At 45.3% G+C, this 12149-nt stretch overlaps 1 protein-coding gene across 1 annotated transcript in view; it reads left to right on the forward strand.

Annotated features, from left to right (window-relative positions):
- The window catches only part of SLC4A5 (solute carrier family 4 member 5), a 128699-nt gene that overhangs the window by 62739 nt on the left and 53811 nt on the right, over positions 1–12149 (forward strand). The window contains exon 8 of the mRNA XM_075911067.1: positions 8659–8816. Within this exon, the coding sequence (XP_075767182.1) occupies positions 8659–8816 (158 nt within the window). The remainder of the gene's footprint in view (positions 1–8658; positions 8817–12149) is intronic.

Genomic DNA, 12149 nt, shown 5'->3' on the forward strand with positions numbered 1-12149 from the left:
TACAGGGCTAGAGCCATTGGTGTGGGTTGTGTCAGATAAAATAAACTCATGTCTTTAAACATTGTCTTTGCTGATGTCTTTCAATCGATATGTTCAATGGTAAGAGTTACTGGAAAACCTTGCAATGGTATTCAGATCCAGCTGTTGAAGTCAAACAGCTGCTTTCACAGAGACTGGACTGTGATGGGGAGGGAAAAAACATGACGTGATTATGAAAATGAGTGTGGGGCCAGGGAAAAAAGAATTTTGCATGTGCTGCCATAGAAGTTGATGTGTGGGCATGGAGGGATGGTTGCTGTGAAAAAAAGTTCTGTGTGTTGACAGGGGGGCCTCTGGTTTTGTTCGCTTGACATCTTGATAACACCCTTCAACATCTCATTTTGGTCTTCCATGAGCTTCAGCATGCGTTCAGTGATTTGTGTGCTCACTTGGATCTCTGTCACTCTTTTTTGCTCTCTCTTCTCTGCTTGAAGTGTTGAGTGATGCAACACATCCTTGACCAGATCCTCCCTCGTCTACCATGGTTTTTTCCTTACACTATCTGATGAGGAACGTACATGACTTCTCAAGGTCTGGTCTGAAAGCGTAACCATTAACAATGGAGTGACTGTACGGTTCATGGTAAAGGTTGTAACATTCACTAACACGCACATCTCTGAACAAAACTTGCCACTTTTCTTGTTACCCTAGCAACAAACACAGGTCTTTCTCCAGGCCCTTTGATCATGGTGAGTTTTTAAAGGTGGGGGGAAAGAAGGGAATGAGAGACGGGCATGGGCTTGTGCAGCAGCTGCACATGCTGAAGGTTAACAAGCAAACCCAGGCTCGCGTTCTGCCTGCTAGATGGGGGAGGTGCCCCTCTTCTTATGTAGCCAAGCTCTGTGCCACCTTGGTTGCCATTTGAGGAAAGATTTAGGATTGGGTCGTACCACGGCCGTGGGGAAATGGCAGCCCTGCCATAGAATCTCCATGGGAAAGTTAATACGTACCTCAGGCAAAGCTTCGACACCCTCTCCCAGCAAGATCCCTTTACAGAGCAGCGGAGTTCAAAGAGCTGGCCAGAGTGTCTAATTGGGCATTGTGGGGAAACACGCTGGAGGTCGATAAACTTGACAGAAAAAAGAATACACACAACATGATTGTCGACGATAAATGGACGGGGAGGAGACAAAAGTCTTGTGCAGCAGTGGAAGTGTTTTGTCCCCAAAGCTGGGTGTGTGTCTCATCTTTTGTCACGTCACAATGTGAACATTCTCGGGGCTTTGTCACCAAAGAGTTTTGCGTAGACCAGGCATTAGAAATCTGGGCTGCCTCACGCAGCCGCTAACCACCCACGCGCCTCATGTGAGACCAACATGGGCTTTTTCTTTCTGCCCTTCCATCCATCACACTGAAACCCTTTCACTTACGAAAGCTGTTTGGTCCTGAACATGACCTTACCGCATCATCTAGCTCCCTTCGACCTCATCAGGAAGAGACACACTATTCCTGTCTCAGACTTGTCTATAACCCTTCACAATTTCAGTGACCCTGCACAGAGCTGGCATTTAGCTCAAATAAGCCACAGGGACACAAGGGAAGGCTGAGGCTCTGTTTCGGAGAGAGAGTATCTAGTGATTGGAGCCAGATATTGGCAGTGAGGACTCTTGGCTTCTATTCTCAATTGTAGTTAGTCTAAGTAGGTCAGTAGGCACCAGAACCGCTGTCGTCTTTTCCCAGTTATAGGAGAGATTATTGTCTAGTGGTTAGAGCAGAATGCTAAGAATCCTATCAGTCAGAGTGATTAAACACTGGAATAAATTGCCTAGGGAGGTTGTAGAATCTCCATCACTGGAGATATTTACAAGCAGGTTAGACAGACACCTATCAGGGATGGTCTAGATGGTGCTTGATCCTGCCGAAAAGGCAGGGGACTGGATTTGATGATCTCTCGAGGTCCCTTCCAGTTCAAGTATTCTATGATTCTGGCTTCTGTCCTTAGCTATGTACAGCCGTGTTACCTAGTACAGGTTGAATCTCTGTAGTCCGGCACCCTTGGAACCTGACCGGTGTGAAATCAGAGAATTTGCCAGACCACAGGAGATCAATATTATCTGGCAGCATTAGCAACACTTCCACTGCTTACTGGGCCCTTAGAAGACATTTAGGGGAAAATCCGAGCTAAGTAACAGGACAGAACACTGAGAGCCAGGACCAGTGGCTGTAAACAAACTTTATGGGACAGTGGAAAAATTGGCCACACCCACTATACGCGGACATCCAGCTAACTTACATCATGTTGCACCACAGATGTTGAGGTTGAACCTGTAGTGAAAGTAGGCACCTACAATTGGGACTCATGGGTTCTTTTCCTGACTTTGCTACTTATTCACTGCTTGGCTTTTGTCAAGTCACTTAACCCCTGGGTGCACAATTCAGCTATCTGTCATGTGGGTAAAATATTCCACAAGTTTGTTGTAAGATTTAATATTTGAAGAAGTGTTTAAAATCCTCAGATAAAAGTTACTATATTACAGCTAAGTACTATTCTTACATGTGGAATAAGGCTACTCACCTTTTGATTCTTTGTTTCGCATCATCCTGAAGTGCCATTTGTAGAAGCAAATTTTAGATATAGATCTTCTGAACCACAGAAATACTGAGATGACCCCCTTTTTTTTTAATGGAGCAAATGGTACTACTGGAATAAAGATCTACAGATGAATACAGGCACAGGAGTTTTAACCCTGTCAGGCAGTGAATGCTAACTTGTTGGCGATTAGAATCCCTTATCTGAGACCTTGAGAGATCTCCAGAAACCACCACTCAGGATGATGTGAAACAAAAAGTTAAATGGCAAGTGAGTAGCCACATTCCACAGGTAAGAATCCTACTTTTCCACTAATCCAGCAGTTTGTAACTGAGGGCTTTAAACACTTAAGCACTGTCATATTTCAAGCACTTCAGCAGGATGTTTGCCAGCTGGTCCTAAAAAATTAAATTAGTCACTGTGCTCTTTATGTGGGAAGTAGTATTTTTTTTCAAAATGTTATAATCATTTGTTTGTGCAACTTCTGAGTGACAAGTTATATTTTAAAAAGTAAGTTTGGCAGCATGGGAGTACAGAGCTTATAGAATTGGTTTGTTCATACAGTCATGATATGCCATGGTTTCATAGCAGCATTTATTATTCAGTGGAAATTATTAGGGATCTTAGATAGTGGGTAATTGAATAGTCGTGTAACCACATCAAATCTTAGCAGTTACACGACTATTCCATAGTCCCCGGGGGTGCCTGGGGAGCCCCCTGCTATCTGTGTGCTACCTCTCTGTCAGAGGCAGCGGCATGAGATCCGGTGTTCATGAGGAGCAGTCTTAAAAGCCAGCTGCTCATGGGCACCGGCTCCCCTCACCACTTCCTGCCTCTGATAAAGAGGCAGCAAGGGGCAGGGGAATGCAGGGAGTCAACAGGATTAACCAATAAAATGAGGCTTATTAGTTAATTGTGTAAAAGCTTCAGAGGGGTAGCTGAGCTATTCTGTAACTGGAAAAACTTAAAAAACAACAAATAGTCTTGCAGCATCTTAGAGACTAACAAAAAATGTAGATGGGGTTATGAGCTTTCATGGGCATAGCCCACTTCTTCAAGTAGTCGTCTACACATTGACATCCCTAGACATTATAACATTGTTCTAATATTGAAGCCTGTGTAGTTGCTGTTTTTGGTCTGTTATGTAAAGGAACTCTGGGATTTATTTATTTCATTTCCTTGAAAAAATCCAATTAAGCACCTATATATGCCAAGATGGAATAGTTGTAGATTATTACTGGATTTTCCTACTTTCCTGCTTTTTGAGAGATCAATTCCTAAATTATTTAATCAGTCCAAATTCCCACTGGCTGAATGACCAGAGTTCTAGTCCCACCTCTGGGTGTGTGTAACTTTGTGCACATGTGTATGAACATGTAGATACAAGTATATGTTTTTGGGTAATTATTATTCATAGAATCATAGAGCTGGAAGAGACCTCAGGAGGTCATCAAGTCCAGCCCCCGGCCCAAGGCAGGACCAATCCCAACTAAATCAACCCAGCCAGGGCTTTGTCAAGCCGAGACTTATTGGAAGTATGTGATTTGTTACAAAGTAGTGACTTGAATTCTTGTGCAGCTAGGACTAGTGGGACGTTGTTTCACCTCATATGGGGAGTGTGTGACACACAAAGTCTATGTGTGACCATGTCTGCTTCCAGCTAGATCCACCCAGAAGATAAGAGCTTACTGCTGCTACCAACTGAAGGATTAAGAATGGACAGAAGGATTTGGCTCTCAATGTGTACTTTTTAATATGCTCTTATGCCATCCTATCGCTTTAAACTTTGGCATTTGATACTGAGAGCAGAGAGAAGCTAGTATTTAAATACTTGTGAGCAGGGACTACCTCACTAGGCAATTTATTCCAGTGCTTAACCACCCTGACAAGAAGTTTTTCTTAATGTCCAGCCTGAACCTCACTTGCTGCAGTTTAAGCCCATTGCTTCTTATCCTGTCATCAGAGGCCAAGGAGAACAATTTTTCTCTCTCCTCCTTGTACTTGAAAGCTTCAATCATGTCCTCTCTGAGTCTTCTCTTTTGCAGACTAATACAACCCAGTTCTTTCAGTCTTTCCTCATAGCTCATGTTTTCTAGACCTTTAATTGTTCTTGTTGCTCTTCTCTGGACCTTCTCCAATTTCTCCACATCTTTCTTGAAATGCCGCACCTAGAACTGGTCACAATACTCCAATTGAGGCCTAATCAGTGGGAGTATTGCAGAAGAATTGCTTCTGTCTGGCTTACAACACTCCTCTTAATACATCCCAAAACGATGTTTGCTTTTTCTGCAACCGTGTCCCACTGTTGACTCCTATTTAGCTTGCGGTCCACTCTGACTCCTAAATCCCTTTCTGCAGTTCTCCTTCATAGACTGTCATTACCCAGTTTGTATGGGTGCAACTGATTACCCCTTTCTGAGTGGAGTACTTTGCATGTGTTCTTATTGAATTTTATCCTGTTTACTTCAGACCATTTCTCCAGTTTGTTCAGATCAGTTTGAATTCTGACCCTATCCTCCAAAGGACTTGCAAGCCCTCCCAGCTTGGGATCATCTGCAAACTTTATAAGCGTACTCTCTATGCCATCATCTAAATCGTTGATGAAGATATTGAGCAGAACAGGACCTGGAACTGATCCCTTTGAAGCCCCTCATTATGCCCTGCCAGCATAACTGCGGACCACGGGTAACTGCCTTCTGAGAACGTTTATCCAACCAGTTACACACCCACCTTAGAGTAGCCCCAGCTAGGTTGTATTTCCCTACTTTATTCATGAGAAGGTCATGTGGGACCATACCCAAAGACCTACTAAAGTCTAGAGCAGAGGCGGGCAAACTACGCCCATGGGTCAGATCTGGCCCACTGGACCTTTCCGTCTGGATCGTCTCTGGCCCCTCTCCGTCTGCACCCCACCCCTGCATCCTCAGCTTCCCCAGCACCTGGGCAGCATGCTCCCTGTACCACCAGCCCTGATGCTCTGAGTGGCATTGCTTCAACACCACCTGCCCCAGTGCTCCAAGAGGCATAGTCAGGGGTGGGGGAGCAGTGGTGTCTGGAGGGAGGTGTGGGGCAGGGAGCTGGGGTGTGTGGATAGGAGGTGGGGGGGTCCCAGGGAGATGGTCAGGGGATGGAAAGCAGGGGGGTTGGATAGCAAGTGGGAAACCGGGCGGGAGGGACAGTCAGGGGCCAGGGAGCAAAGGGATTAATCCAATCCTGGATATGGTGACCCATCTGGAAACTTGCCATAACTCACTGGAAAACTCTGTCACTATTGCTGAGTGCTTAACGAGATTCCCTGTGAGCTGAGCTGGGGAAGGGTATATGGATCCTAGGAACGTAGGTGTGGGTCTGTGTCCTATCCTGGGTTGCCATGGCTTTGTTCCAATAGGGTTGTAGCCCTAACACAGGAATCGATTCAGGGAAGTCCCCTGGCTTGTGTTGTACAGGAGGTCCAACTAGATGGTCATAGCAGTTTCAGTCAGTGTGAGATGGAGCTGGAAGAGAGAGCCCCACATAGCTGGGTCACTGCTCCGAAGATCAATCTTCCGGCATTCGATTTAGTGGGTCTTGTAAGGCCCTGTTAAATCAAACACCGAGGGTGCCCTCATTGGTGCCGGTACTCCTACTCCTCGTGAGGAGTATGGGAAATCGGCAGGAGCATTTCTCCTGTCAACCTCCCACAGTGGGGATGCTGCCACAGTTTGAATCAAGGTACATTGTTGACTCCAGCTATGCAGTTAATGTGGTTGGAGTTGTGTCTCTTGATTCAAACTTATCCCTAAGGGTGTGTCTAGACTACCGAGTTTTGTCGACAAAAGTGGACTTTTGTCGACAAAACTATACCAGCGTCTACACTACCGCTGAGTTCTGTCGACATAATGTCGACAGAACTCAGCAGTTTTGTCGACACTGGTATACCTCATTTTACGAGGCAAAACACCTTCTGTCGACAGAGTTCTGTCGACAGAAGGTGTTATTGCCTGTAGGGTTGCGTCCAGACTACGGGGTTCTGTCGACAAAGCAGCTTGCTTTGTCGACAGAACTCAATGTGTCTGGACGCTCTTTGTCGACAGAAGTTTTGTCGACAGTATCTGTCGACAAAACTTCCGTCGACAAAACGCGGTAGTCTAGACGTACCCTTAGTGTAGACCTGGCCTTAGTCTGATTGACAGAGACGCTCTGTGATAGACAGAACCTTTGACACTTGCTCAGTAATGCCTCCAAAGGACTTCAGGATTGTAGCCTGGATACCAGAATCGCATCCTTTCGCAAGCCAAAATGGGGCACTGAGTGGAGTTTAGATAATTAATGGAAGCATCAGGCCTGCCCTGGGGCCTGAAAATGAAATGGACCAGGGCTCCCAGGCACTGCTACTGCAGCAGTGGCAGCAGCAGGTGCCCCGGGCCCTTTAAATCACCGCTGGAGCCCCAGGCAGCTCGCTGCGGGTGGCACTAAGGGCTGGCTGCAGTCCAGGCAACACTGAGGGCCCCCCAGCCCTGCCCCTTCCCCCAAAGCCCCACCCCTTTCGGGAGCACAGAGCCATGTCCCTCCCATCACCTTGCCCAGATGCCCAGCAATTCTGTCAGCCCCCCTGGGAAGCGGAATGTGTGAACTGTACAAGAATTTACCTCAGAAAAAATTGCGTAAGAACAGTACAAAGTCAGAACCTACCAGTGGGAGCTCTTTGTCTAGAGCCGCTGTCAGTAGAGCAAATTCCCTGATAAGAAACTCCAAATGTAACCGGCCAGTGCTGGTGCCTCGAGGGTTAACGCTGAGACATGCAAACCATTTTGTTCCCAAGAATGCTGGTTTTTAATCAGCCTATGAGACCCACTACAAAGGGACTTTTTAAGTTTTTCATGAAGCTTAGTGGTCGCCGTTAACTCCTACGCTTGCTTATTTCAAGCTGCATCGGAGGAGTTGTTTTATTATTGTTTTTTTTTTCCATTTGGATTTAAAAGATTAGAATGGGGGGCGGGGAGCTTGCTGCTCGGCTCACATGCCTCTCCTCATGCTGGCATATCAATTATAATAACATCCTGCCTGGGTCCGTATTGAACCCGTTAGACTAATAACGAAAGGGCTGCAGAGGACAAGAGACACAAGGATAAATCTATGCAATGAAGCCGCTGCCTTCCGTTATTCGCTCCCTCGCCGAAGCAGAGATCTGGGGGAATTAATTATAAAATGGAACCTCAACTCACTCAGCATGCTGAATCCCACTTCCCTGCCAGCAGCACATGCCAGTCCCTGCCTGTAATGAGGAAGTAGGTTCATAGACGTGCTCTTTTGCCATAATGGAGTGTGAGGTTTTGGTAGGTCCAATTTGGAGGGGGCATGTGTTATGTATTTCTTTAGGCCTTTATTCAGGACAGCACTTAAGCGTATGGTGAACTTGTCTGAATTGCTGAAGTCTGATTTGAAGTGTCCAAGATTTAAGTACCTGAAGTTTAGCACATGCTTACGGGCTGTTCCCTGAGAAAAATGGACTTCCCTGTTGCCCACTCTCACAATTTCATCGTGTGTTTCCTAATCGTGGGTGTGTTTCTTGAAGCCCCTGGAGTCGTGGGGATGCGTGAGAGACCCTGATTCCAGCGAGAGTTGGCACCGCTATTAGTACGTCTCCACTGAGGTCCGGAGGTGGTTTTGGCATACAGTCAAAGCTACCTGAGCTGCAATTGCTCCTCCTGAGTGCAGTGGAGACATGCCTTGTCATGGTGCTGCCTGGGATGTGGAACTTGCCAAAGAGGATTAAGTTACACCAAACTAAGTCCACTGTACTCCTGAATGAGAAGTGTCCACACCAAGGTGGGTTTAAAACACGTTAACTCAAGTATCTCATAGGGCTGGATGTTTTTTGTTGGGTGTTTTTTTCCCAACAAAAGTCCCACTGTAGTGTAAACGCTCTCACTGCTTTGTTGCCAAAAGGCAGGTTTTGATGACAAAACAGTGTCAGTGTAGACAATGCCTCAGTAACTCGTACCCTACAAAGTGTTACAACGTGCTTAGAGAAAAGGAGAGAAAAAAAAAGAAAGAAAAAAAGTAACGGAAGACTGACCCATCACTCAACTCTTTTTTTTTTCCAACAGCTAAAAAATAAATTCATAAAGAAGATCCCCAAAGACGCAGAAGCCTCCAATGTTCTGGTGGGAGAGGTGGATTTCCTGGATAAGCCATTTGTGGCATTCGTTCGGCTCATACAGTCCACTATGCTGGGCGGGGTGACGGAAGTTCCTGTCCCCACTAGGTGCGCAGCTGTTTAAACAAACAAAATGTGCTTTTGCAAGAACTGAAGAAAGGTATTGGTGGTTCGGAACTGGGTTTTAGCTGTAAACTCTCATGTAAACCTGATGTGGTAGAGCACACCTTTCCTTCCAGGTTTGGTGGGACAATATTTTCTTCCTCTGCCTCGGGATGGCTACAGATTCCTAAGGGGTCTAATTAATGCTGTGTGGCTAATGGACTTTGGGATTCACTGGCCCTCTTGAAAAATTGAGGATAAAAAATGTTGTGGGTCTACCCAAAATGAACTTTTCTAAAAATTTTCAGTGAACCAGCACGTTAAAAAGTAAATACAGTAAAACTCCAATAGTCCGGCATCCAGTAGTCCGGCACCAAAATGGCAAGAGCCTAGTGAGTGAGCTTCGGCAAAAAATGAGTCACAAGGTAACAGTGGCAGCAGCTGAACTGAGCAAACAGGGTAAAAAAGGGTTAAAAAAACTAAAACATTACAGTATATTGTATACAGTATGTACAATAAAAGGGGTTAAGAGCACTTTATATACAGTATATATATAACCATTTTATAGTACCTCCTGATACTCCGGCATATCTGATAATCCGGCACCACCTAGGTCCCAAAGGTTCCGGATTATCGGAAGTCTACTGTAAAATAGTTTTGGGCCAAACATATCACATTTTATTTGACCTGACACAAAACATTTCATTTTGATTGGCTGTGGTTTTTCAAACCATTTCAATGTTTGAAATAAAATTGGAGAGTATGTCAAAGCAAACTATCATTTCAAATGGAGAAGAGTTTTTTTTTTAATATTTCAGTGGCTTATTTTAGAATTTTGGGTGGAGGGAGGTCCCCCAAATGAACTATTCAAGAAAACTGACATGAACTGGCAACATGTTTGTGTCACCAAATCTGCATTTTTCCACAAAGAAGTTTTAGTAAAAAAAAAACTTGCCCAGATCTAGCAGGATAACAAGTTACCTTCCGAATTAGCTGGGACATCATTTTCTTCCCTTGTCTCAGGAGGCTAAGGATTCCTAAGGTCTAATGCATCATTCAAACAGCTTCCTAATGATAGGGGGCAGCCAAATCTGACATGCACTGCAGAAAGATTAGAGCTGTTATTAACTTTTTTCTTTTCAGCATTTGATGGGTAATTTGGGAAGCAGAATTCTTGGGTTCCAGCTCTGCCACTGGCTCGGTGTGTGAATCCCCTTTCCTGCTCCATGCCTCAGTTTCCCCATGTGTAAAATGGGGCTAATAATACTGGCCTTGAGTGCTTTGATAATGACAAATGAAAAGAGCGTGGTGGATGAAAGGGAGCAGCACAAAGCATCTTCGCCACTTAGCTGCTGCTTACACTCTTCAACTAGTAGTCTGCAGATTTCTGGGTCTGCTTTGCTCAGGGGCTTAGAATATTCTGCAGGTCCTCTTGTCCAGCCCTGCTCACCTCTGTACATCAGTGCCCAGAAAGATGGAGATGCACAATGGAGGTGTCTCTGAACTCTGAGGTTGGCTCTCACGCAGCCTTGTGCTGGCCCCCTGGAACGGGGGTGAGTTTCACTTGTGATTACGATTCCAAAGTGTTCTTCAATTCAGATGGTCGAGGCAGCTTATTATGTAGCTTGTTTACTGGCAATGTTAATTTCTTCCTAATTGTCTCTTCTGACAGTAAACTTGAATTTGCAATTAGGTGCCCTCAGTGGAGAGGATCCCAGGAAACACATCTGCCAATATTGCATCAGATACAGTATAGGGCATTTAAATGCCGCTCTGGAGTAGTAAAGCTTAGCAGTATGGTTCTGGAGGCACCCACATGTTTATATTATATTGATGTAATATGTAGTATTTTCTTAACTATTATTTTAAATATCTAAGTACTTTAATTGATTTCTTTAATTTTTTTTTAAATTTTAACCCAGAGACCTGTTTGGTGGAGCCAAAGAGGAGACATTGCCCACTGGCTAGACATTAGTTTAGGACTTAAGTAACTTGGATTCTGTTCCCTGCTCTAGCCTCTGTTTCCTATGTGAGCTTGAGCACATCAATTGGATTGCCTGGGTGTAATTCCCCATCAGTAAAGTGGGGACAATAAGACTTCACTCTTTCTCAGTGGTGTTGTGAGGATAAATCCAATAAAGGTTGTGAGGCACCTGGAGAGTAATGAGGCTAGATGGACTCAAGATAGTAAGTGTTGCACATGCTCCCGTCCCCTGGTGGTGTTTTCAGGATCTGCTCAAGAAGAGCAGATCACATTTTGGGTGCCCAGAATTGCCTCCTTGAGACTTTTAAAAAATATTTCCAAAAGCCACCAATGAAACACAGGCAAATATTTAGTCCCATTCCCGGCCACAAACTCCTAGGTACCAGATCTGGCTCGCGTTGCCCAGACTACATACAGCAGCAATGGGAGAATGCTCCGGGGAGAGATTTTCAGAAACTCTCCATGATGGCCTAATTCTGCTCCCGTTCATGTCAGTGGGAATTTTCACAATGTCGGTAGTGGGAGCAAAGTTGAGCCAGTTCTGAGAGCTTTCGAAAAGCTCAGCTTTTGGATAGTGATGGGGAAGACTCAGTTGTTCCCATTTGGAGAGCCTGCCTCTTTGTCTCCAAACTGCCTGGGGTGCCTGGAACGGAGGGGCTGGAGGTTCTGCTTCTCCCTCTGGCTTGAAGTGGTTTCCATCACATGAAGGGTTTGCAGTTCAGATCAGTGAGTCTCAGCACCCTCACCATTAGGGTTTCCAGATACTTTCACAAAAAATACTGAATATGGTGGGGAAAAAATTGGTTGGGGGGGGGAGGAAAGGAACCAAACTTGTTTAGCAAAAAAAAAAAACACCGGGGGACTGAAGATGAGCAAAAAAAAAAGAGTCACTGCGCCTTTAAATCCCCCTGCTCACTCCCACCCCAGTCAAACGCAGCAGGGGAAGAATGTCCCAAGTGACCTTCCGCCCAAGAAAAACAGAAAATACCGGACTGTCCGAGCCAATACCAGACACCTGGCAACCCTACTCACCATACAAATTGTTCCATCTTCAGTCTGTCAAATGTCACTGGGGTTCTTGTGAGCACAGGAATTTCAGTGCTTATGAGTATTGGAGGTTTTCTGTGTTTCAGTGACCATCCACTACTTGTGGGGAGGAAAGCCCTTGTGTAGCTGTAACCACAACTCTGGTTGTGTTATTTGTGGGATTTAACCTAGGCCCGCTGGGTCTACAACCCTCTTGTAATAAAGGACCGGATGCATTAACTCAAAAGCAGTAGCAGGCTCCTTAAATGTTCTGTGCTTCCTAACCATTAGAACAGGACAAAGAGCGAGGCTGCGTTTGTGTGGGTTGA

Source organism: Pelodiscus sinensis, chromosome 28, assembly GCF_049634645.1.
Source record: "Pelodiscus sinensis isolate JC-2024 chromosome 28, ASM4963464v1, whole genome shotgun sequence".
NCBI lineage: Eukaryota > Metazoa > Chordata > Testudines > Trionychidae > Pelodiscus > Pelodiscus sinensis.